This window comes from Ceratosolen solmsi, unplaced genomic scaffold (genome assembly GCF_000503995.2).
Source record: "Ceratosolen solmsi marchali unplaced genomic scaffold, CerSol_1.0 scaffold7, whole genome shotgun sequence".
Classification (NCBI taxonomy): domain Eukaryota; kingdom Metazoa; phylum Arthropoda; class Insecta; order Hymenoptera; family Agaonidae; genus Ceratosolen; species Ceratosolen solmsi.
This window is the reverse complement of record NW_011948413.1, coordinates 5,380,517-5,406,610: the sequence shown is the minus strand read 5'-3', so window position 1 is coordinate 5,406,610 and position 26,094 is coordinate 5,380,517. Positions and strand designations below refer to the sequence as shown.

The 26,094-nt window shown below is 33.9% G+C and overlaps 2 protein-coding genes across 3 annotated transcripts; one reads left to right on the top strand and one right to left on the bottom strand.

The window, feature by feature from the left end:
* Nucleotides 1-1,194: 1,194 nt before the first annotated feature.
* On the bottom strand, nucleotides 1,195-14,803 carry lmgA (anaphase promoting complex subunit lemming A). 2 transcript variants are annotated; one of them, XR_913056.1, is made up of 4 exons: nucleotides 14,618-14,803; nucleotides 13,749-13,868; nucleotides 10,941-11,117; nucleotides 1,195-1,350 (listed from the first exon to the last, which is right to left on the bottom strand). XR_913056.1 is itself a non-coding variant. In XM_011506083.1 (3 exons), the coding sequence occupies exons 1-3, from the start codon at nucleotides 14,634-14,636 to the stop codon at nucleotides 11,002-11,004; spliced, it is 255 nt and encodes an 84-aa protein (XP_011504385.1). In that variant the 5' UTR covers nucleotides 14,637-14,803; the 3' UTR covers nucleotides 10,738-11,001. The 2 variants fall into 2 exon arrangements, 1 of the variants encoding a protein (XP_011504385.1); XM_011506083.1 differs by lacking the exon at nucleotides 1,195-1,350 and having other exon boundaries at nucleotides 10,738-11,117.
* Nucleotides 14,804-20,028: 5,225 nt separating this feature from the next.
* Nucleotides 20,029-25,667, top strand: Mnn1 (menin 1). The gene is made up of 6 exons (XM_011506081.1): nucleotides 20,029-20,244; nucleotides 22,043-22,660; nucleotides 22,975-23,285; nucleotides 23,350-23,489; nucleotides 23,851-24,205; nucleotides 25,041-25,667. The coding sequence occupies exons 2-6, from the start codon at nucleotides 22,096-22,098 to the stop codon at nucleotides 25,536-25,538; spliced, it is 1,869 nt and encodes a 622-aa protein (XP_011504383.1). The 5' UTR covers nucleotides 20,029-20,244; nucleotides 22,043-22,095; the 3' UTR covers nucleotides 25,539-25,667.
* The last annotated feature ends 427 nt before the right edge of the window (nucleotides 25,668-26,094 follow it).

Sequence of the window (26,094 nt, the reverse complement as noted above, 5' to 3'; positions counted from 1 at the left end):
TGAGGAAGATTTAACTTTTAATTTAAAAAAAAAAAAAAAAAAAAAAAAAAAAAAAAAAAAAAAAAAAAAAAAATTCATCATTTTCAAAACCAAATACTATTTGCTTTTTTTCGTATTAATTTATTTTTTAAATATTTTTAAAAATATTAACGAAATTATTAAACTTCGATAACTTTCAGTATATTTAGCAATTACTTATTAACGTTAAAAAAAATTTGTTTCCAACAATAGTGATATATGCTATTGTTATATATTATAACTTATTGAAACACTTTTTTAACGGATTGTCTGTGCATGCGGCAAAACCAAAAATTTTTATCGTAATAATATAAATACTAAAAAATATTACATCAAATAATTAAATTAACTATAATTTAATATGAACAAGTTGGGTATTTATCAAAATGGATTTATATTATTAAATAACGCTGTTCGATGAAATTATTAGTATTCTATAAAGAAATGTGAATAAAGCTTTAGAAAATGTTTAAATTTAATATTAAACTGCCTGTGTAATTAAAATATTTTATAAGTTGTCATTTCTATTAAATAAAATATTTCAAAGAGTGAAAAATTTTATACGATCCTATAGCATATATATATATAATGGTTATTTATAAAAAAAAGCTTTCGTTATAATGTTTTTTAAAAAATTTTTAAATATATTGTTCTCGCCATAATGTGCAAAGAAATTTTGTTCGTATACTTTCATGCGTACATGAATTGTTCGTACACGAGCATTCAATCCGATATTTTATTCCAATTAGAATACAATATTTTACGATATTGAAACGATTAAATCAATAAAATATATCAATAAAATATATGGTCAGCTCAGGAATTTCATAGAGTAAACATTTCAATATAAGAACTCGGTCTAATTAATAATATCATGAAAACAAGGTATCGCAAAATATTTAAAAAGTTTTTCAGAGTATCCCAGTCCTGCGATGATACAAAACATTAACTTTTATTTATTCGTTCGACTGTCCATAGCTTTTCTTCCTTTTGCCCCGTCAAAATAAAACAAAACCAGATCAGAAACTTGTGTCAAATTCTCTCTGCTCTCATTTTACTCCACGAATAACTCTTTACGGTAATTCACGTGTACGTCTACGCCTAGTACTTTTTCTCGGCTCACTTTTCCTCCTCTTACTCCTCCTTCACCGCCTTCTCTTCCTACTCCTCCTCCTCCTCCTCCTCCTCCTCCTCTGATTGTCTTCTTATTTTTGTTTCTTGAGCGCGCGCGCGCGTCTAGCATGCGAAAGGATGGGGCTGTTGGATGAATAAGTATAAGGCCCGACGAGATACTCGGATGTCTGTATTATCGGAATGCCTCGGCTCTTCGCGCTGAAAAATTTAGTTTGATCATTATAATTACGAAAAGCGGGTATTATTTCAGAATAGATAGATCGATCGGTCTCCAATGACGGTCGTCCGTTTTCCCCCCGGTCGTTCAAATAAATTGTGTCCTGTTGAAAATACTCGCCAGGTGCATTTATCTACGTAATAGAAATAAATATGCTGAGCCTTCGCTATTCGGTACGCATTACTTTACATTAAATTCAAATAAATATTCGAGCATCGAGCGAATCGTATAAATTATTGCCGATATATTAATTGGCCATCGCAATTATCTGCAATTGCGAAAATTTGATTGAAAAATAAAAAAAAAAAAATTTCATTTAATAGTACACAAGAAAGATACAAATTAGTATATTGCATATAGAAGAAAGATAGAGCAGAAAGAAATTGTAAATTAAAGTAATTTCCGTGAGAAATTTCAATTCACACGGTTTAACGAACTGTTGCTTATAAGGATCCCAAAAGGGAGTATAAATCTGCCAGGCAGTAGGCCTTTTGTGCCTGAAAAATCATAAAACAAAAAGGAACAGTACTTGACAGGAGGATCGTTGCGATATCTCATGCAACTTGTTTAACAGACAAAGCTCGAGTATTTTTATTTGTGCTCGCACGCCTTTTCAGTACTTTGACGATAATTAATTCGTTGGAAAACCCAGAGAGTCGTTAAGAGGAAATAATTCCTCTTCATATTTAATAAACATAGCGTATTCGAGGCACAAGAGATTTTACGAATCGAGACCGTCACACGTTAAGGTCTTTGTCGATTGACGAAGCACTCGAAGAAAATATAAAAATCATCGTATGTATCGCCCACACATACATGAGTGTGCGTGCGTGTGTGCGTGCGTGCGCGGGTGTGTGCACTATTGGGCCGTCGATCGATCGTATTCACACGACTGTCTCCAGATTTCCGTCTCGTACGATTCAGATTGCAATAGGGCATCGCGCAAAATTTATGTCTCGACAATGGGGAAATCTCGTCGACACGCAGCCTCTTTTAAACTCTGTCAACGTCAGACTCTGTCAGCGTCGATCTCACTAGCAGGCGACGTGCTTTTGCGCAATTACAATTGCAACCTTTTAACTTCTTGCTCAATATCGACTCGTGTGTCCGTCGTTAAGATTCAGATCGCTCGTGTTTTCGGATAATTCCTCAGCTACGAATCACCTTTTAGATCGAATTTATAAAGTTGTCCATGATGCAAGAATTTTCATATTACGTTATTTCAACACTATTTCACGACTTCGCCTTCCGATTTTAGGTATTAAGAACAAATGTGCGGATTTACTTGCCTCCTTATTAATCGAATTCTAATTTACAAGCTTATTACTTTGGATAACTACTTGTTTTATCTAAAGTAAAATATAATATTTTATAAATAAAGCATTGAATAAAATTTAGAAAAATATTATTATTACGATAGTAATTTTATTCTCGCTATAAGATTTCTAAAAATTAAAAATGATGTTCTATAATATTTATATATGTATATATATATATATATATATATATATATATATATATATATATATATATATATATATATAATGATTGTAAAAATATAGTAATACTTTCTAATTGCAATTTGCATGATCACTAACATCAAAATTAATTAATGAGAGGGTTGATAAATTAAAAGATTTTTTAATATTTAACATGATATTATTTTTACAAAATACTACAAGATCTAATAAAAAGATATAAACTTAAAAATTTACGATCACATCTGTAGTATAAGAATATGAAATATAAAATTTGCAAAAATAAATTTTTAATCGACAATTTTTATAGAATATTTAAATATGGCGGCAATCGAATACTCATTCATATTTTAAACGATGATACATTATTATTATAGCGATATTAATAAATTTTTTACATCACATTCCACTGAATGAAACTATAATAACATTTCTAATAAAACTATTTCTTGTCCTTGACAGAAATTTACTTAAAACGACTGCAATTAATAAAACATTTATTTATAATATATTTCTATAAAATATACAAGATAATAATGCTATTTTCGAATAATAATTATGTAATATTTATCTTCCTCATTAAATAAATATATTCGTTCTCGTAAAATCCTTTGCAAGCCTAAACATTGCACATAGATTTAATAACCATCTTCTCAATTAAATATATTTTTATTAAACTTAATATATTGTAAATGTAATTTGCACTAAGAAATAATGTATAATTTCACAATGAATATATATTTTATATATATATATATATATATATATATATATATATATAGACGGAGAGATCGTGATTCAAATTGCTAATCATTGACAAGTTATAAAAAAATTCTGTTTTACATTACAAGCATTTTATGTCAGTAAATAAAATTTTTAAAAACACAATTTACAAATAAAATATAAAAGTCAATTGACAATTGTGTTTTTAAGTATACAATAAAAACTAAAAAGTAATTGAAAATGAAATTAATGAACTTGAAATTATTATAGCTGGAGAAAATTTTATTGGAAAATATGTTCAAATGTAATTGAGTCCAACGATGTAAATCAAGACTGAATATTCGCTGCTTAATGTAGCAAAAAGATGTCACAAAAGATAAATAGAAACTAGTTTGCAATGTATACTTATAAAAATTGAAAAAAGAGTACCATATAATCTAGCGACTTGAAATTGCAAACTAAAGCTGTACGTACGTAGTTGTATTTGATGTAATTTAAATATATATTAATATTCACATTGATATTCTCTACTAAATTGGACAATCCCTGGCATGTATATTATTGAGCATTAATTGTATCTTTTATAACGGAAAGTACCCATAAAATATATATTCGTAAAATATAAAGACATGGATTTTAAAAAGTAACAGCTATGTGCATGAAAATTTTGAAAAATCGACACATACGAGGCTCACCGAGAGCACATACACATGCAGCGTACTCCTAAAATAATTGATAATAGGAATGAATTAAAGTTTCTTTGTGTTAAACAATGAATAGGCAATCCTTTGCGCATAATCGTACACTTCAATTGCCCAACCATAGGCATTACAATAACCTATGTCTCTTTATGGTAACAGCCACCCCACCTTTACCGTACACCGATTGTCTCATTATAAATTAGACTGAACGTCTCGGTTAATTTTTTAAATCTTGCGTAGATGTAAAGGTCGTGACGCAAGCAAAAAAAGTTTCATTTCGTTAAAAAATCGATAAAGTCAATTATTTTTCATTCATAGATGATAAGCATCGAATTTCGTTGTTTCACACTTTCACGAATCCTGCAATTACCACGAGATGATTCGAGTCGAAGATTTAGGACGCACGAAGTACTCCGCTCGTGCATCGAGTCTTCATTCACGGTCACAATAAAACACAAACAAACCGAAATATTCCCCCTCCCCCCGCCCCTCTCCATCGCCCCTCTTTCTGTCTATCTTATCTAATGTCGTATTATTGCGCAACATATTACAAATACAATAAGTCAGAGTAGCGAGTATGGACTCTCTCTCTCTCCTTCGTTCTCTCAACTTCTCTCGATTGGCCGATTGCGCATTTCCTTCGAGGCGCTCACCCGCCAATTTCAGCAGACGTCGGCCGCGCAGCAGAGTTCACCGAGTGAATGTACGTACGTGCGCCGCAAATCGTGCGGATCGAGGGCGCTCGAACGCCTTCGCCGACTCTCTCGCACGTGCTCCTACGTTTCGGAGGTGGGACACCTCTCTTTATTCTCCATCTCACGCGAGCGATCCCAATGCTATCGCTAGATACATTACTGGAGCTTGGCCTAGCGTAAGCTCGCGTCAAGGGAAGAGAGGAAATACATGAATCCCGTGAGAGAGAAGGAAGGACAATGTTGAGTTAATATTACAAAATACTTATGTCGGGGCTTCATCACCCAATATGCGACTAAGTGAAACTAATGAACTTTTAGATGTCGAACTTTCTCGGTTCAACGAACAGTTTCTTCGATTAAACGTAAGCTATGGTTTATGGAGTACCATTCAAATGAATATTTCGCTTGAGTTAGTACGGCGCTTTTGTCAACTCATGAGAAATGCGGCAAGAATTAATGAAAGCGCTTCATGTTGTAAATAATGACTCGATAGTATTTGGCTCAACGGACAAAATTGGAACGCGGGAGGTAATTAATGCGTGAAGATAAATGAAAAAGGCTTCGGGCTATGAACAGAACAGGAATTACGGATGATTTTAATGGAGAGCAAAAAGAATGGAGGTGTAAGTTTGAAGGAGTTAGTAGTTTCAATAGCCATCTCCAAGTTAAAAAAAAAAAAAAAAAAAAAAAAAAAAACATTACGTAGACCAAGTGCAATGATATTAATTATCGAGATTGTTATAAGAAAAAAAGATGAAAAAACGAGTACTGTAAATAATGTAAATATCTGCGGACAATTTTTCAGCCGAAAGTATTCACGAATTTTATAATAGATACATAATGAAAGACAAACGGTAAAGATGAGCAACGATTCCACCTGTTAATTAATTACCGAGAATGTAACCATAAAATATTCGTAACATATTTACGAATTGGGCTATTAGATAATAAGCGTCTAAAGAATTACATAATTAAATTTTATTATTACAAGCATGGTTATTTGTCTATCGAGTCCCATGCGTATCTGCTCATTTACGTTCATAAAAACGAATGTTACGGCGTCCAGTCTAGCTGACAATAACCTCATATTTAATAAAAATTCTTCGAAACACTGATAAAACGAACGTTCGTAAACGACAGCTTAACGCACTTTCAAAAGCTCGAGCAAATATGAGATAATATCGGAAAATAGCTTAAAGCGTTAAATAATGTTTCGCGAAAGAAAGAAAAAAAAGAAAAGAAAAGAAAAGAAAAGAAAAATCCTTGGACGCAGCATGGAGGTGTTAATTTGAAAGTAACCGGAGGCTTTTCCACTATCTACATCACGAGCGACCTTTCCAAAACACACATTGACATTATAATGCCGAGGTGCGCGTGCCGTCGACCATTGGCTGGATCGCCTTTGACAATTGCCCCGCCACAGGAATTATCGGCCGCGAGCGCCCTTTGTTCCTCCGAGACAATAAATTCTCCGACCTCCTCCTCCGCCGCCACCGCCTTCTCATCCTACAGCTCAAGCTATTTTCAAAGGCTAAACGCGTCCCTAATTATGAGATAATAGCCGAGACGACACGCCGATTGCGCAAACTGTGCTCGAGGTATTTATTTTATTTTCACGGCGCTGTCATTTTCGCTCTATTCCCAATGTGGAGGCAGCAAATCTTTATCAACGCACTGTAATAAACGGGTACCCGAGATATATGGCCGATACTTAGGAGGAGTGCTGCAAAAAATTTATGCGAAAAGTTATGCTTCCTGTGAAACCTTAAATATCTATTTTATGCTTTGACGAGTGATTACGAGAGTTTCGGTCTATGCGCTTGAAAACGAAAAAAAAAAAGAAAAAGAAAAGAAAAAAGCTCTTTCTATGCAAAGACATTCTTTGTAACTGCGCCACTTCGACGATTTAGCGTTGCCGCACTACATCGCTATCTGAACAGATCTTACAAAGACTGAAGAAAGAATAAATATGGATATTCAAATTTCTATATTACGAAGAAATCAAATGAAAGCATACTTCCGAGCTGAAATTTTGTATTATTAATTTTGGGTTTTATTAGCGAGTCATTATTCATACTTATAAATATTTTCACTCAGCCGAGTACTTTGACAAGTCCTGTTCTAAGAATTTCTAAATTGCATTCCATGTTCATGAAAGCATAGCAGTTTTTCAAAATCAATAATAAATTCAATAAATAACATTATTTACAAAGAATTTTTCAGGACCAAACTTTCCGGATCCTTTTAAAAGTAAAATATAAGCAATCGTGTTTCAATAAATGTATTGCTCGTTCAAGAAACTTTACTTATTCTTTTCTATTTATAGCTATTTATTTATAATTCCATTAACCATGGACATGAAAAAATTATATTACATTTTAAGTATTCATTAGTACAAAACAGAAATTCCACAAACAAAGCATCTAATCTAAATATCTAATTATTAAACAATAATTCGGTTAATTTTATTACTCGGGTAATAAAAATATAATTAACATTTGATTGATTGGAAATTTCTTTTCTAAATATACGATATTTAAGCTGATGCAAACGTAGTTGTAATATTACTTCATATTGAAAATATTTTATTTGCATTAAATAAACTTAACCATATTCGATATTTTTCAAATGTTATTCACGCCGTTTATTATTCCGCGCAATCCCTATTAATTATTTTCCTTTAATTTACACTATTCCAATAAATTTACCGAATATTCAGAGAAAAATAAGATTGTAAAATAATTGGCTTTCGAAAAAACTTTCAACTGCTGAATTAAAAATTCTTGCAACACTTGTCTTTCTATGCTCCCATTAGTCAACTGTACACACTATCAACAACGTGAATGTAATCATTGGTAAAAAAAAAAAAAAAAAAAAAAAAAAAAAAATAAAAAGTTATGCAATCTCTTGCTCTTACAATTATCCAATATACATTAATAAGTTAAATTTGAAAGTGGTCGTACCTCTTTCGTACATGCAATTCAAATTATCCGTTACAGTGCATTAGTAATAGGTCACGTTACAATGTACCCAAAGTAGTTGCAAATGAAAAACTAAAGTTGAGCTCTAGATTGCGGAATAGATATCTTAGCTTTTTATAAAGAATAGAAGAAGAAATTTCTAATGATGCTCGTTACATTAAAATTTCTTGAATTATATGGTATACTGATCGGTTATTATACAATATATATTTAATTATTGAGATATAACATACATTAAGGCGAATAACTTCATATTCCGATAATTATCCAGGTGTGAATATTCACATTAATAAGCAATCTTATAATTCAAAATATCAAAAGTAATACCAAAATTACGTAATGGCAAAAAAGAATGCAAAGTATCGGGAAGGTAAATTAAATTACGAATCAAACACATCTGTGGACGGAGCAATAAACACATTAGAAAACTTTTGGGGAAAAAAGTCGCGAGTAAACGGCAGCATCTCTTCCGTCAGCAATGCTAATATTAAAATTATTCGATCTGAAAATTTGGATAATATTAACACACTTTGTCTGATGCGCCTATTATTCTTCGTAATAACTTTAAAGCCTTAAAAAAATTAATTTATGTTCGTATGAAAATGAAATACTGTAACGTTTATTTCATTGCAACACCAATAACTTAATTATTTCTTAAATAAATATATTTTAAACTGACACTATTTATCCTGATAATAATAAAATACAAATAAAACATTATTTCGTTTTAGTCAATATTCTTAGTCATTTTTCAATTAAATAGAAACATTAAATTCTACTTACGTATTTATTTTAAAGTTACATAGGTATACGCCAATTTTAAGCACATTTAAATTACGTAACAAAACTTAAAACTTATTAACTCCTTAAAGTCATACCAATACTTGTGTATTTATATAAAGTTTATACTTTTAGAATATGAAATCTATTGTCTAGGCAATATTGTGATTTACGTAATAACAAATTTTATAGTCAAATCTTGATCGCATTACTGTATTTGTATAAAAATAAAATCTTTTAAATGGCAAGTGCTATTAAAAGAAATGCAAAATCAATTGAAAAAATACTTTGTATTTGTTAATTTTATAAACAAGATTCAAACTTCAAAGTCTATTCTATTCTGTTCTATTCTAGATTGTAAAAACCAAAAATGTATATTTATCAATTACAAAGCGTAAAAAAGGCAATTTTAACACAAAATAGTAATATTATTCACTATATATATATATATATATATATATATATATATATGAATTCAAACACTTCAAATTCAAACATGAGTCTGTTATTATTTTCTTCATATTAAAGAATTAGCGTGTAAATAACCTATAAGTAATATCATCCGCAGTGGTTGTATAAAACACGTTAAATAAATATGTCAGATGCTTGGATAAATGCGATTATCGTAAGCTGTATAGATAAGTCAATATATGTTTTTAATACTTGACATAAGAATAGAGGTATAATAGTCAAATATTTTAATTGTATAATATGGGTACTATCAGAATGTAAATTCAATGTAGCCGTAACTCAGAGAGAGAGAGAGAGAGAGAGAGAGAGAGAGAGAGAGAGAGAGAGAGATATGAACCCCAAATGATTCGAATAGTAGTTATAAATAATTTAGCACTAATCATTATTTATCAATAAATATTAACAAATATTATATACATTATTTATATAATTGATAAGGAATTAATTACATTGAAATTTCACATTTTCATTTTATATTTAATATAACTTAAAAACAAATAAATTAAAACAGACACTCGTAATTTTATGACAAGAAATTTATTATTAGAAAATTTCCCTTTGTTGTTAAAAATCTATCTCGATATATTATTTTATAACATTAATCAATTGTGTAATTATGAGATTACGTAAGATCCATAATTATGGAAAAGATGAGTGAAAAAATGAGAAAAGTAACCAAAAATTTTTATTTTAATAACAACTTTATAGACTTTTCTACATTCGTTTCTAATCGCTTTAGTTAAATGTCACTTGATTAAACATGTTAATCTATTAAAGCTATTGAAGTATTGGTCAATATTATTAATGTTCTTAATTAAATACTAAATCGCCAATCAAGTAGTATCAAATATAATATCAAAAATGAATACAATTATAAATAATAATAATAATTTATACGCTTTGAAATTTACTACTTTAATGCGATGTAGACATTGCAAATTTCGAAATTTAATTTAAAAATAAATAGCTGGTAAGCTCTATATATTAGATTTTTTACATTAGACTGAATCGTTAGAACGATATAAAAATAGGAAAATCATCATTCCTATAATATAATTAAACTTTGCGAAAAACAACCCAAACAATCGGCTAAAATACAATTTCATTTCTTTTAAATATAAATTTTTGACATAAGACAACTAATAACTTAAATGCAAGAACGTTCATTAAATATGTGGTTCGTAACAAGCTCAGTTATTATTAATAAAAAAAGTTCCTTATTACTTTTTATCGTTAAAGCCACTATTATTTGTAAACAATGGAAAACAATTACATTGAAGCATAAGGGAGTTAGCTATTCTAAATGACCAAATCGCTTCTCGATAGATTAATCAGATTATTCCTGAATATTAAGTAAATGCCTGAGAAAGTGATTGAACGAATGTTCTTCTCATTTAAAAACAAAAATCAATAAAACCAAAACAAAAAACAAAAAACAAAAAACAAAGAACAAATAAAGAGAATACAGCGAGTAACATTATACGCGAATCAACAGCGTATTGTCAAATGTCAAATGTTATTCGACAACTTCTTCCTTCCTCGTGAAAGTAACAAAAAATCATCGCAAGTTCATAAAATCTTTACTCTTCCAGCAGGACTAACAAACTAAAATCGCTCGCTCACGCATCACAGCAGATACCCTACGTGCGAATGGCCCGCGCTTCTTTATCCAATGCGCACGCGCACGACGACACGCACGTGTACGCATCCGATCGATCCCGGTCACGATCCGCGGAACTTACCGCTGCGCCCTGGTGCTGCTCCCGACTGTCGGCTGGAAGCGTTGCCAGGTCGGGCCTGAAGCTACTCCTTGAACTTCCACTCCTGGCGGCACATCGGGCAGAGAAGGCTCGTCTGCTGGGAGTTGAGCCACTTCATGATGCAATGGATGTGGAAGCAATGCGAGCACTGGCCCCAGACTGCACACAACAGTTGACGATCAGGCCCCTGTGCGTTCACGCTTAGGCCAACCCCCGTGGTTTTCCTTTTCTCTCTCCTCGCTTTTTCACTAAATTCTCCCAGGTCGCGATCGTCGTGGTACTCGATGCCGCCCCGGAACACTAACGAACGAGGCGCTTCCTCGATGACTCGGCGGCACACGGCTTGTGGCCCGAGGCCAAAACAATTCGCGCGCCGATCGATACGTTCACTTTACACCAACAATCGCGCACATCCGTAGCGTTCATTGCGCAGATGCGGAGCCTGCTTCGGCTATTTCGCTTTTCCCAATACTTTCCGGCCCGCCCGCCTCGCAAGCGCCAACTCTTTTCAACAACTGATTTTGATTTTTGACGAGGACCTCTCCCGAGGGGTCGCGAATTTCCCGCCCTTCATTTATCCCGCCTATCCTTGCTTGCCCTCTATGATTTGAAACGTCCACGAAGCCTTTTAATTTGCATCGGTTTGCCCGTAATCTAAAGCTTTTTTAACGCGACTGCGGTACCTTGAGAAAAGCGGAATCCCTACCGCGCACGCTTCATCGCACATTCCGCAACTCGTTTCGCATACTTTATCAACATTATATAAACTCACTAATCAATGGGAAGTTTGTAAGGAGGAAGTTTTTTTTTTTTTTATCTTCGTGGGAAATGACTTTTGTATAATTAATTATACAAACCCACCTACGAAAATTATGCTTAACGAGAATTTCAGATCTCAGACATGGTTAAAACCGAATTATTAATATTAATAATAATAATAATAATAATAATAATAATAATAATAACAACAATAACAATAATAATAAAAACCAAACTTAAATATAGGCTTGCGAATAAATATAATTATTTCGTCATTTGTGTCAAATAAATAGACGAGAAATGCGGTAATGATTTTTCTCTCTTCATAAATAAATGTCGATTATTTAATTACCTTGAACTATGTACAGCATAATTTAAGTATGTGAAAAATATTAAAATAGATATTATACTGAACCTAAAAAACTTTAGTCTCTTCTTTTTAATTGTTTATTTTTTTAATACTCTACAGAGTTATAACTTATGGATTTTACATCAATATAATTTTTGAATAATAAGTTAATTATTGATAATCGCATTCGTAATTGTATCACTATATCATAAAATATTGTAAAATAAGTAAAGAATTAGTAAATATTAATAGAATCTATCTATTCTGTTGTATGCTTTAATAATATTGTAAGTGAATGTAAGCAACATATATGACTCGATTAAAAACAATAAAAATAAAATTCATACTGTTGGCAATTTTTACAGAATCACGCGGTATTGAAAGTAATGTACGTAATACAAAAACTTCTGAAATTTCTCAATTATTGTATTTAAAGAAAAAAAAGAGAAAAAAATCGTTTTAATAACTTAAAATTAAATAAAATTTTTTAAATCCAATTATGTTTCGTAATAAATTTCAATTGTCTTTTAATATGTACGCATTTACATATATATATATATATATATATATATATATATATATATATATATCTATATATATATATATATTTTTTTTTGTTCTTCCCGCGCGTGCGTTCGTGCGTACGTGCATGTGTGTGTAAGCAATTTTATTAATTTCTCAACATTATTTTACATTACATAATGAGACTGGAGATTATAATCGAAATTTGTATATTGTAAAAATAATAGATACAAATGCTTGTAGAAAAATATATGTTCAACCTAATTGAATGCTGCAAGCACTAAAATTAAGAATTTAAATATATACGCACGGTAATATTAAACAATATATTGATCATTTGCGTGCATAAGTATCGCAGAATCAAAGAAAACTAATGTACGCTTCGTGAAAACTGTATGAAATTGTAAAATATTTCATATAGTCTTACATATTATAGGAAGGATGTTACCTAAATACATTGATTGTGTTTAATTAAGTGAATATAATCAAGTCTCGTTGGGCTTTCCTATGAGATTAACTGATTTTCATTCAGATACTATTAATTAATACTGCGTCTTTTTAATGTAGCACTTAATATCATAGAAATTAAAAATACATACGTTTCATTAGTGCATTAAGCATTTACGAGCCAAGTAATCACGATCGTTCCACTGTACAAGTCGAATGAAAGTTAAAAAAAAACGATATTTAGCCCTGGTATCGTGCATATTAATTAGACAGATTGGAACGAGCTTGATTATGTAGAATCCGTGCATTTACTTAAAGCTCGTTAGTTAAAATTATAAAAATGAAAGGCTAGCGAGCGAAAGTGAATCGTATCGTAATGAAACTTGAAAAATTGAAATTTCTGCATCGTCGCGTCGATCGTACACTCACGTCAATAAAATTAAGGACTACCGCGCAAAGAAATTATCAAACAAAATACATAAATTACAAATCGCATGAGAATTAAAATTAACTGAAACCAACGTGGTCAATCAAACTAAATAATCGAGCGATTAATCGTCACATATGAAAATTTTACTCATTAGCCGTTCAATCGATAAGCTTCGAACGCGACTTATGCGCGGTGTTCTCAATATCTTGCCCATCTGTTTTACTCGCCGCGTTACTCACATTATATCGACGAAGACAAAAGTATAATAAAATACAGCTCATACCTAACGGGCAGTCATCGCCGGGTATTTTGCAGTCAGGGCAACTGGCGTCGAACGGCATCCGGCAAATGCCGCAGTTGTCGTCGTTCGCAACCCAACGCCAGGTGGCGACGCCTCTCCAACCTAAGGGTTACCAGGGCACGACATTTACTTAACCAACCAAGCTAACGACCGTTTTTATGATAAGGAGAATTTTTATTATAAACCGTCTCTCAATTTGACAATTACAGGCGTTGATGTTTCAGCGATAACGATTTTATGAAGATTACAATCGCCCACTTATTCCGTTATTTATTATCGGTAAAATTGGACGGGGATTGGCGACTTTCTTTTTCAATTTCATAGTTCCGTCACTTTTACTCTGAACGAATTGTCGAATCAATTATTTTGTGCGCGCCTCGTGAAGAATATGCCATGTAAACGCAGTGGCATTTAGTTATTAATCACTAATGTAAGTGCACGCCTTGCTTGGTGGCTCCATTTCTTATGAAGCAGCCAATCTAACCTTAAAATTACTATCGTACCTTTATGACGTTTAAGATGCTACAAATAAAAGTTTAAATTACATTTACGCAAAACAGTTAACAATGAGCGTCAATAATATACTTTCATTCGAACTAATTTAGAATGATAATGGACAGACAGTCGGCGAACGATTACGAAAATCAAAACATAACCAAAAAATTATAATACCGAAAAAACGAAATGTTATACTAACATAAATGCTAATAATATCCTAATTTTTAGGCATCGTCCTTAATCGAAATTAAAAAACAAACAAAAAAAAATCGGCTTCATTATCTTTAATGATTAAGAAATTAAGAAAATAAGGTAAATAAAATATTTAGAGAATAATATATAAACGAACTTACTGTTTATCGTAACTTTCATGTCTTTCTCAATTCCTATTATTAATGTTACTATGAATTTACGAAAACTTGAAATGAATGAGATATCGTTCAAACATAAGCTTTTTATTTACTTTACTTTACTTTATTTGTTCGAGCAGCTAAACGATCGTTTAGCCGGAACTGAAATACAATGTGTTCCTTCTGCCAATTACGCCATATTGATATTTCTTAAAGCTTCAAGAAATACAAAAATTGTTCCCCGAGTGCCTGCGCAGTGCGAACGCATTGCTATTTGCTAAACATAGCGCCGATCAATTTAAACAACAATTTTTGATTTTCCCTATTATGAAAGAAGGAAAAAATGATGGTTGATTATATGATTTGAAGGTGTATTAAAGTAAAAGAAAAAAAAGCTTACATAACTTTATGATTAACATTTCTTTATTTGGTATCGGTACAAGTTTGGATTTTACCAAAAAAATATGCACCAAAAATTATCTTTCTTTAAATATAAGCCAACGCGTATTATATATGCTTTCACTAAATTAATTCACTACAATAGCTAGATGCTTTATATATATATATATATATATATATATATAATTCTTCAAAATTGTTTAATTATTTCGGCTTTTTGTATGAAAAAAAAAAAAAAAAAAAAATTGCAACGATTTCTGATTAGATAAATTATGTTACGAAATCTATAATAAATTACTAGGAATCTAAACTCATTTATTGCTATTACGCAATAGCATCAAATCAAATGTATTATATACACGAATCAAAAGTACATTTATTAATATGCGACAGCGTAATAACATTCAACAATATAACACAATATAAAACTAGATATCCATAAACAGTATCCCACTGATAAATTTATCACATTTTATTTCCATGTTTTACCATTTCATCGGAGCTTAATTTATTTTTATCTTAATTATCTAAATGAAACGGTATAACTTGTCAATTTACAAACGTCAATTGCAATAATATAATAAATTTATTTAACTCTTATAGTATTTACTGTATTTAATTATTATCGGCATTTCATTGCCTCGTATATAATTATCCATTTTTAGGTTTTGGTATTTCGGTTAAAAAACGAAAGGAAGAAAAAGAAAAATGATACGTCAAAATTAACGAACATATAGTTTTTATTCCTCTTAAGGATTATTTTCAACGGCAGATATTAAATTGAGGCTTGATGTATTTATTTATACAATTTTTCGACAATCGCATTCGAGTTATTGACCAAAGAACGCAAAATAATTAAGAATTTTTGTCAGCCGATGACGAAGAGTGTATAATAGATAATCAAGATTGCATAAAGAAAATTCGCTTGTAAAAGTACATGATTGATCCGATGATGTTGGACTTTGGTGTATTCATTTATGCCTCACGGCTATTCATATAGTACATTAAAATATTATAGTTAATTATATTTCATTTACAATGGCTTATGAATTAACTGTAATGACATTTTTATAAAATTTATCGTAATTTAGGTATAGGTCAGTGAAAAGTTATTCCTCGCAAAGGAAGATAAAACGGAATGATTTATATTAATAAAAGTAAAGCATTGTGTTTGTGGGTAGGGGGTTGGGGGGTTAACCTTATTTGCAAAATGCCTTTAAAAATATATTGAAAAATGTAGAATTGAAGTAGATGGATAGCGGAGTAAATACTTGCACCTTATAAAAATTCACTTATAATAATATGTGTGTGTGTGTGTGTGTGTGTGTGTGTGTGTGCGCGCGTGCGTGCGTGCGCGTGTGTGCGCGTGCGCGTGTGTATTATATATGTGTATATTATATATATATGTATATATATATATGTTTATAAAACGACATATCGTATTAAAATAATTTATGAAAACGAGACAGTCTAAATCCATAATGCAAGGATTGTAGCTCGAGGTTTTATCTGGAGCAACTTTTGTCTTTCTTTGTGATTAAAATGCATTTACTGTAGCATAAATTTACTACAGGATTCTTTCGTATGCAGTATATGCACTGCCTCCAGTAGTTTTACTTGATGAACGGCTCTTTAAGTGTATTTTCATAAGCCATTATATAGCAAGGACATCAATTTTCCATGTGATTCTCCTACCCTCTATTCGTACATTTCATATATTTAACAATTGGATTATGAAGTATCATGAAAAAAAATTTACCTCGATACTCTCAAATTTGTATTTTTATTATAAATAATCTTTAAAAGTAAAGATTAATATTTTAGATATAAGATTGTGATTTAATTAATGAATTGAATAATTTTAAGGCAAATAATAAAATTGTTTCGACTTGAACTTGAAGTTAATTTTGTATATTTTTAATGTACACCTCTCGCTTATAACTAAATCCAAAGAGACGAAATACATTTATGCTGCCCTATGAATACTTTAGCTTTTCAGCGGATTTTCCCGGGACTTTGTTCTAGGTATATAAGCATTACTCCCACTCCAAAAACAATCGAACGCAATATCATGTATAGCAGGAAGTTTACTCTCATTCTCTCTCTCTCATCTCTTGGTCACTCATCCGACATCTGTTCTTTCTTTGACTGTACGTACGTGCGCGCGTGCGTGCGTGCGTGCGTGCGTGCGTGCGTGCGTGTGTCGTCTCGTCTCGTCTCGTCTCGTCTCGTCTCGTCTCGTCACCTCTCGACGCTCGCGCTCTCATTCTCTCTCTCTCTCTCTCTCTCTCTCGCTCTGTCTCTCTTTGTCCCTCTTTGGCTTGGTCTTATAACGTAAATCAATAATCTACTCTCATAAATGCAAACAAACAAAAAAGCCAGTTGTCGCGACCAGTGCCAGCTTTCGTCTTCGCTCTCCCTCTCTATCAAAAAGTCCAGAAAAAACAATCCATTAAGGTCGTCGCTGTCCCCGTCGTACAGATTCTAGAAATGCCGACACAAAGAAGGACGCCGTCATCCAGTATACGTGTTACCTACTTTCTTTAAAAAGGGCCGTGGGGGGTGGGGGGTGGGGGGTGGGGTGGGGCCGGGGGGGGGCAAAACAAAACAAAAAAGAAAAGAAAGAGACAAAACACACGTGCTACCGAGCGTATACGTATACATGGGCAGCTGCATCGCGCTACTCCCAGTCTCGCGAAAAATCTGCCCATCGCTCTGCGAAACATTTTCTTGCGCATGACCCTTTTACACTGATCGTTTCTTCTTTTGCCAACTCTTCCATCGCGTCCTTAAATGCATTGGATTACTCCATTTTATAAAATATTGATTCGAACAATTCAAGAAAATTCCATTACAGTGCGCCCGTAGTTGTGCCATTATCAAAAGCTTTTCATCCAAAATCCATGGTTCGCTAATAGTATTTTAAATGTATTTAAATCGAATAATTCAAGATGAAATGCTTGTTTTAATATATAGTACTTGGCGAATGTACAACAACGTAGTGGCAGTGCCGCGCATAAAGGGAAAGCAGCCGTACACGAAACAAAGAGCGAGTAAAATTTAAGCTCCAGCGCGCTTCCAGTTCGTAATATAATTATAAATATAATTCGATTAATTAAGATGAAAATAAAAATGACGGATTATTGGATCGTAGTAAAATTATAGTGGATGCGCACGTCACATCAGAGAGAATAAAATGGAATAGCTGCCCAACAAGTAGTCAGTCAGCCATCGTTTAACATATTTTACTCTGCCAAGCATTACAACTATTTATGTATAATTATGTATAACAATAATTCCAAATCCTTGTGATTCTCCTTAATTTAGCTCAATACACGCACACCCACGAGCACCCACACAATATTATTAGGCTTTACTGTTTTTAATCGTAATTAAATCGACCGGTATGTCAAATTATTAATTAATGGGTCGTTTAAATAATCGCTAAGTCGATTAATAATGACATTAATTAGTCGTACGGGTAAATCGCTCCGCATTTTAGACATTTTATATCGCAACATTACGAATTTTTATTCAATTATTTATGAGTTTTTGAATTTTTTTATCCAAATTGACGATTAAATTTCATGTCGTCTTATTCGTCGAGTCGGGCAGCACCAAACGTCCATGTCCTTAAATATTTAATGCTTTTCGGAAGCGCTTCGGAGAATTTAGCGGTAGCGGCAATCGATAACGATAATATTACGTTGCGTGTATTATTTAAAAATAAAGTGGGCACAAATCCGTAATGAGCGCGGTTAATGTATTATTTATAGGCTTCGCTCAACGATAAATGAATAAAAGGGAGGAATGGAAAACGGAAAAATAACAATGAGAAAGAAAAGAAGAGAAGGAAAAGCCAATGCTACTAAGGTTGGCTGCCGTCGGACCAGCTGTTTCTGACACATGGTTCCTTCCTTTTTTTTTTTTTTTTTTTTTTTTTTTTTAGCAGCAATAATGGCTTCTCTGGTGACTGACTATGCCATCGCGCCTTTTCCAAATGCCATAACTGAGGAGGACGACAATACAACCTTGTCCCTTGAGACAAAAGCGTGCGAGGGGCATCGCGCGCATTTCTTCGCCACGCGCGCACGCATACATGCAGAGACGGACTCCTGCCTCCTCCTGCCGCCGCCGCCGCCACCACCCACCGCCACCTCCTCCTCCCCCTGCCCCGCGTCTCTTAGTCCATTGCCCAGGTTGCGGTACACAAGATTAGTGGGGAGCTACGCTTAGGTACGCGAGAGGGGAATGCGACGGAGCGCCGCGAAAGGTGAAGCCCTCCGGGGTAGATGGCACCTCCGTTGAGCGTAGCGCGCGTACGCGAAATTTCATCCAGGTGTGCGCAGGTCGGCGAGCTTATTCTAGGCGACCGACCGCTTGTCGGCGCGTTTTAACTAGTAGGGGAAAAGGAGGCTCTCCCATGGCCGGGGCTTGGACCTCCGTAGATAAACGCGCGCAACGCTAATAAGCGCTCGCGGGAATCCTTAGGAAACTCGCTGGTGTGAGTGCCACCGCTGTTGCTGCTGTTGTTGCTGCTGTTGTTGCTGCTGCTGCTGCTACTGCTGCCGCCGCCGCCGCCGCCACCGCCGCTGCCGCCGCCACTACCACTACCACCACCGCCGTTGCCATTTGGCAGATGGCTGCCGAGAGAGATCGGGCAACTACGTGGCGCCGCCGTTAAACCTGGCGCTGATGTCGCGTTGATCATCAAGTCGAACACATACGTACGAGCCTCACCGATTGACACGCGCTCGACCCGTTTAGCTGTGTCCATGCGCCATCCGCACCGTAGGTACACTCGGCCGCCCGCTTCTGCTTCTACTCCCATTGGCCGAGCCTCTGCCTCCGTTCGTGTACGCGCGCACCGGTCAAATGGGAGAGAGAGAGAGAAGGACGGCGGCCGCGGATAGAACGTAGTAAAAAAGAGAGTGGGATCGCATCGCGCGCAGTCATATACATTATATGATATAGTGGCGCGCTGCGAGCCGCCGAGCGACGGGTACCGAGAGAGTGTATGCATGCATATTGTGATACAAAGTATAAACTGTGCGGTACGCAGCAGCATCGGGACGGGGTGAGGAGTGGTACAAAGGAAGATTCTCGGTTCGAGCTATTGTTCTCGAATGTCCTCGCTAAGCGCGACGTGCAGCAAGAGTGGCCCTGGAGATGCCCGACGAGCTGCTCCTTGGGCTGCTGCTGGACTAGGCCGAGAGTAAAGGCGCATCCGAGTAAGTCCCGGACAAGTTAGCCCTGTGACTGCGGCCGCGAGTAAGAGATAGTGAGAGATAAAGAGAGGGAGCGAGCGAGCGAGTGGTTGAACGATGAAGGGCGGGAGGGAGTGAGATTGAGACACGGGAAAAGAGAAAAGGCCCCGCGAGGCCGGCGTAGAAATATCTCGTGCGAGGCATTAAGCCGAACGATGTGAAGATCGGCCGCGACGACCTTCAGCGGCGCGAAAATGAGAAAAAGAGGGAGAGGGAACGCGTTGGTAGAGTGCGAGGCCAAGGTAACTTTCCGCTGCTCTGCTTTTTTAATGCCGAAATAATATTCTCGACGTATCTCGTTATCTTTTCTCTCTCTCACTCTCTCTCTCTCTCTCTCTCACTCACTCACTCACTCACTCACTCACTCACTCACTCACTCTTTGGAACTACCTCTGATCGCTGTCCCTACCCCTCTGCCTTCTCAATTTCTCGCGCTCTTACGTACACTCGCGAGCACTCTCTCTTTCTCTCTTTCTCTCTCTCTCTCTCTCTCTCTCTCTCTCTCTTGTGCTCGCGCGCGCGCGCACGCAATCCACCTCTCTTTCTCTTTCGCTCACTTGCTCTCTTTATCATGACTCTTATACGTGTATTTTGTCGTCGGCAGCGGCGGCCCTTCGCGCGCGTACATAACTATAGTTACTTGGCGGTTTGCCTTTTCGAAAAGTCGAGAAGGATTCAAGCTTCAACGCCCTTACCGCGCTGTTTTTCTGTGAGACGTTCATTCTTTTTAATGTCATCCACTTCCCGGTAATTATTTATTAATTGAAAGCAGCGGTGCATTTGTATATATTTGTTTAATTAACTTTTATAGCACGTAAAATAAGCGATGTTTGAGAGAGCGATAAAAAACAAAAATACTCGTACAAATTAATAGAGAATATTATGAATATTTATTTTAATTTACTGTAGATATGCAAAGTAAATTTTATACAATTTTCTATAAACAAACCGTAAGCGCGTATTATAAAATTTACTTTGAGTGCAAGTTTAATACATTGACATTGTATTAAAGGAATCGATTAATGTTTTTTTGTTTGTAGTATAATGTTATTGCATTTAATGCAATATTTAATGCAAAAATATCTTGGTTACAATCTGACCCAACGTATAAATACCTAAAATTATGTATTATAATTTAATTTTTAATACTGCTCGTTAAGAGAGTTTAATAAAAAGTTTCAACTAATTCTATTACCTCCAATTACAATTGTCAAACATTCTTTAAGTTGAAGTTTCCAATAAAATTAACAGATCATTTCCATTTTCAAGTATATTATGTTATAAGACTTTCGTTTATTTATGTGTATTGACCCTATTGAAATTTTTGATCGTATAAGAATATAATGACTTAATTGAATAATCCTAAATAAGCGTATAAAATACCAATTTCAAAATAATAAAATATCGGTATATTATGAGAATTTATGTAGATAATTTTTTCCTTAATATTATTAAAGTTTTGATGCTATTTAACTGTATTTGTATATTTCTTGTACGACATCTGCTAGATAATATTCTACAATTTGAGCGTATTAATTATTGTAAATTTAATAGAAGCACATTAGACTTTATAGTTTTATTAAGTTCAATTTTCAGATTGTTAACCTATTTTAATAATGGCATTGAATAGGGAATAAAATAAATATCATCTTATTTAGCGATTTATAACATTTTAATAATAATTTATTGTGCAAAATATAAATATAATGTACTTGAGAGAAGAATAGAACAAAAAGACTTAATATACATTTTATTTTTGTAGAACACACTGGAGGGTGCAAATTTATCTCTGCTTGTCTGACCTAATCCAACATTATGGTTGGCTTTCTTGAGGAGGATAAGGGAGTTTTTCCCATCCAAAGTATTTCTTCCATTGTACAAATCTTCCAAAATCAACTGGAAAATAGCGCTGAACCCGATCTAGCCCTGCTTTCGATTCTTGTTGGAGCTATAGAAAATTCTTTAACGTGCAATCGAAATTTTGGATTAGACGAAGCAGCTGCTTATGACGAACCAAAACTTCCACCTGTGGAGTACCATATGACCGAAGCTATGTATACAAAGTTTAATTCGATTATTAAAAGTGCCGTTGATCTTTCAGTATATAATACTAAATATGCAACGAGAGAATTGGTAAAACGCGTATCAGATGTTATTTGGAATTCACTAACGAGAAGTTACTATAAAGATCGTGCACATTTACAAAGCTTATATAGTTACTTGACATCTAACAAATTGGATTGCTTTGGAGTGGCTTTTGCGGTTGTTGCTGGATGTCAGGTCTTAGGCTTTAACGATGTGCATCTTGCAATGTCTGAAGATCATGCTTGGGTCGTTTTTGGAGAAAACGGCGAAGAAACGGCAGAAGTAACTTGGCATGGTAGAAAAATCTTTTTTAAATTTACGTACATTAAGAAAAGTGTGCATGTATATGACAAATAAGTAGCTAAATAATTAAATTCAACGTCAGATTCAACTAGCGCAATAGTGAATTTTATAATCAAGTTATTATTAAATAGTCGATGATTTTATTAAATAAATTTTATCGAGTCTTTTTCACATTTTCATTGCTTGCATTCACTGCTGGTTGAATTGTTGTTGAAATTTTGATATTATTAATTCGTTTTATTTTAGTTTATTAATATGTACCAGCACGTAAAAAAAAAAAAAAATTAACATTAATGTTATATGTAGGTAAAGGTAATGAAGATAAACGTGGACAGCCTGTTGACCCTGGAATAGCGTCAAGATCGTGGTTATATGTTAATGGTCAAGCAGTCGTATGTAATCGAGCGATGGAAGTAGCAACAATAGTTTCTGCTATAAATCCTAGTTTTAGTGCAACTGCGGATGCTATTGAAGTTGCTCTGCTACAACAAGAATTACTTTGGTTACTTTATGATCTAGGACACTTAACAAAGTATCCTATGGCCCTTGGTAATCTTGGAGAGTTAGAAGAAGCTGCACCTACTCCAGGACGACCTCCAGCGATTAATCTCTTTCAGGTATGAATTATATTATTAGGAGACCACAAGGTCCAGCTAACATCTAATCGTCGTTTACTTATAGGAAGCTGTTCAATCAGCAAGAAAATATTATGAAAATGCCCATGTTTATCCTTACACATACCAAGGAGGATATCTTTATCGACATGGTTTGCATGCAAATGCTCTTGCTTCGTGGGCTGATGCTGCTGACGCTTTAAGAAAGTAAGTCGTCTAATAAGTTAATTATCTTTTAAGCTGAAATGTCATTATTTGTATCAAATTATAAATTTTTGTTCTTAATGGCTACTTTCGTCTAACTTGGCAACGGTGAAAGTTGATAATAAATTAGTAATAAGTCGTCATAACAAACATATATTTATTAAATTGTCTTAATGGAAATGTCATTTCTTTTTGCCTTTACAAGCGCCCATAAGAGTAAGTGCCTCGTTAATATACAATTGTTCTATTGCCGAAAAGAAAAATCGCGATTAGCATTAATAATCATGTACAAAACATATTATAGTAATTTTATTTTACAACTGTTTAGAAATTACACAATTTTTGTTTATAAATTCGCCAACAGGTATGACTATTCAAGAGATGATGGAGAAATTTACAAAGAGCTACTTGAAATAGCGAATGAACTCATACCACATACAGTGAGGGCAGATGAACATTTATTGCGGCAACCTCGCTGCTTTGCTTACTTATTACGATTTTACGATGGCATTTGTCAGTGGGAAGAAGGGGCCAACACACCAGTTTTGCACATTGGCTGGGCGAGACCACTTGTTAATACTATTTCAAAATTTGATGCAAATATACGTGCTCAAGTTGTGATCGATTGCTATGAAGATGAAGCTAAACTTTTAGAAGGAAGTTCTGATGAAACTTTGAATAACAACAATAACAACAACAACAATTATTACAAAACAAAGGTCTCAAATTACAATTTTAACAATTATAGTGATATTTGTGCTTTAGGTAATAATTGAAAAGCAAATTGAAAGAATTTATAATGCAAGTTAATTGAATTTATTGAATAATCGATATATATATATATATATATATATATATATATATATATATATATATATATGTATATGTATGTATTAGACAATGCCAATTATTAAACGGATTTTTGATTATTTTTTTTTTTTAGTTATTCAGTGCAAATTACATCCTGAAAATAGTTTAGATAAAAAAAACTGCTAAACCTTTAAAAATAATATATATTGATGAAACAAGACATTAAATAAATTATTAATGAATTTTTTATATGAATATGCTATTAGTTTATCCTTTAAAAATTAAAAAAGCTTGGAAATAAAGCTAATTAAAATAATTTTAAAATTTGATTATGTTTTTTACCACTTATGATTTTTTAATTTTCTCTTAAAGTGGAATACAGTAATTATTATAACTTATATTTTAATTCTTAATGATTTAGATAAAAAATACATAAAATAAATTCTTACTATTATTTTTCGAACAAGCACAATTATTAGATCGCTAGCATAAATATTTATAGCAAATATTTATTTAATATTTATAATTTTATAAGTCCAGCAATTATAAAATTTACATATTTAATGAAATTGATCTATTGCCATTGGTCTGTACTAATAATAATAAAACTATGTCGTTATCACTGTATGGAATATCACTTGATAATCGAAGCATTGAACAGTAATCACGCCCAATTAGACCTACGTAAAGAAAATGTAGCATATAAATAAAATAGCAAGACTAATCGAGTACTTTGTTGATCAGGAGAGATGCAGCACAACACGCGAACTCATAAAGAGTCTCGAGTCGAAAGTACCTGAGAATCCGGAGCCTATGCACCCGGGTATCCAAGCACTGGCAGCAGCCTGCGGGGAAAAAATCCTGAACAGGGATTATCTGCTACAGGGGGACGGTGAGCCCTTCGTCGCTCCGGCAGACGGCACGATGCTAGAGTTGCCGATGTCGACGTCTTCTGTCTGCGGCATTTCGACACCTTCGACTTCGCAGGATAGCCTTGACGATGGCTTAAGCGAGATCGATCTGGAGCTGGACTCCGATGAGAGCGAGAGTCCGCGGATAACACTTTACAGCCAAAAAATGAAGGGCCTGAAAGATTTGCTGCTCGCGGAGAAGCTCAACACGCACGCGGTCTCGCTGCAATTGACCGCACAAAGTCAGGTACAGATCGGTAAAAAGACGCGGGGCGGTGAGGAGGTTGTCAGCACTCTCGGGCAGCGCCCTAAAAGAACAAGGAGGGAATAATTACCAGACGAGACTGGTATTGTCTTCTTTCCTGTAATTGGCGATCGACGCTCCGATGAAGCGTCGCGTTGGAACCGAGAGATTCTGTAGGTTGAACGGCTTGCTTTTAAAATGAGACAGGCTATTGTAAGCTTGCGTACATCATTTAATCCTTATAAAAATACTATTACTTTTAATTTATAGAAATATATTATTGTTTCAGTCAGTATTAAATTTAGTAAACGTACAAAAGATAAAACAATATTTAGCATTATATTTTTTCGTAGGTCTTTTTTTTTTTTTTTTTTTTTTTTTTGCTTAAGTTTAAAAAATGTGTTACGACAACAAATGCGTTTCTCGCAGCACCATTGGTCGTACAAAAGATGGTTTGTAGATTAAAGGATCGTTAATTCTTTTGATTTCACGGTTAATGTTTAAAACAAAATGTGTATGATTTATTTTAAAAGCATGTCATTTAACTGTGTTATTGACTTTTTCCCTATTAAGGATTTCAATAACGTCACGCGATAACGACTATAACGATAATGAAGAGTGCCGAGGCACGATATTCGTTGTC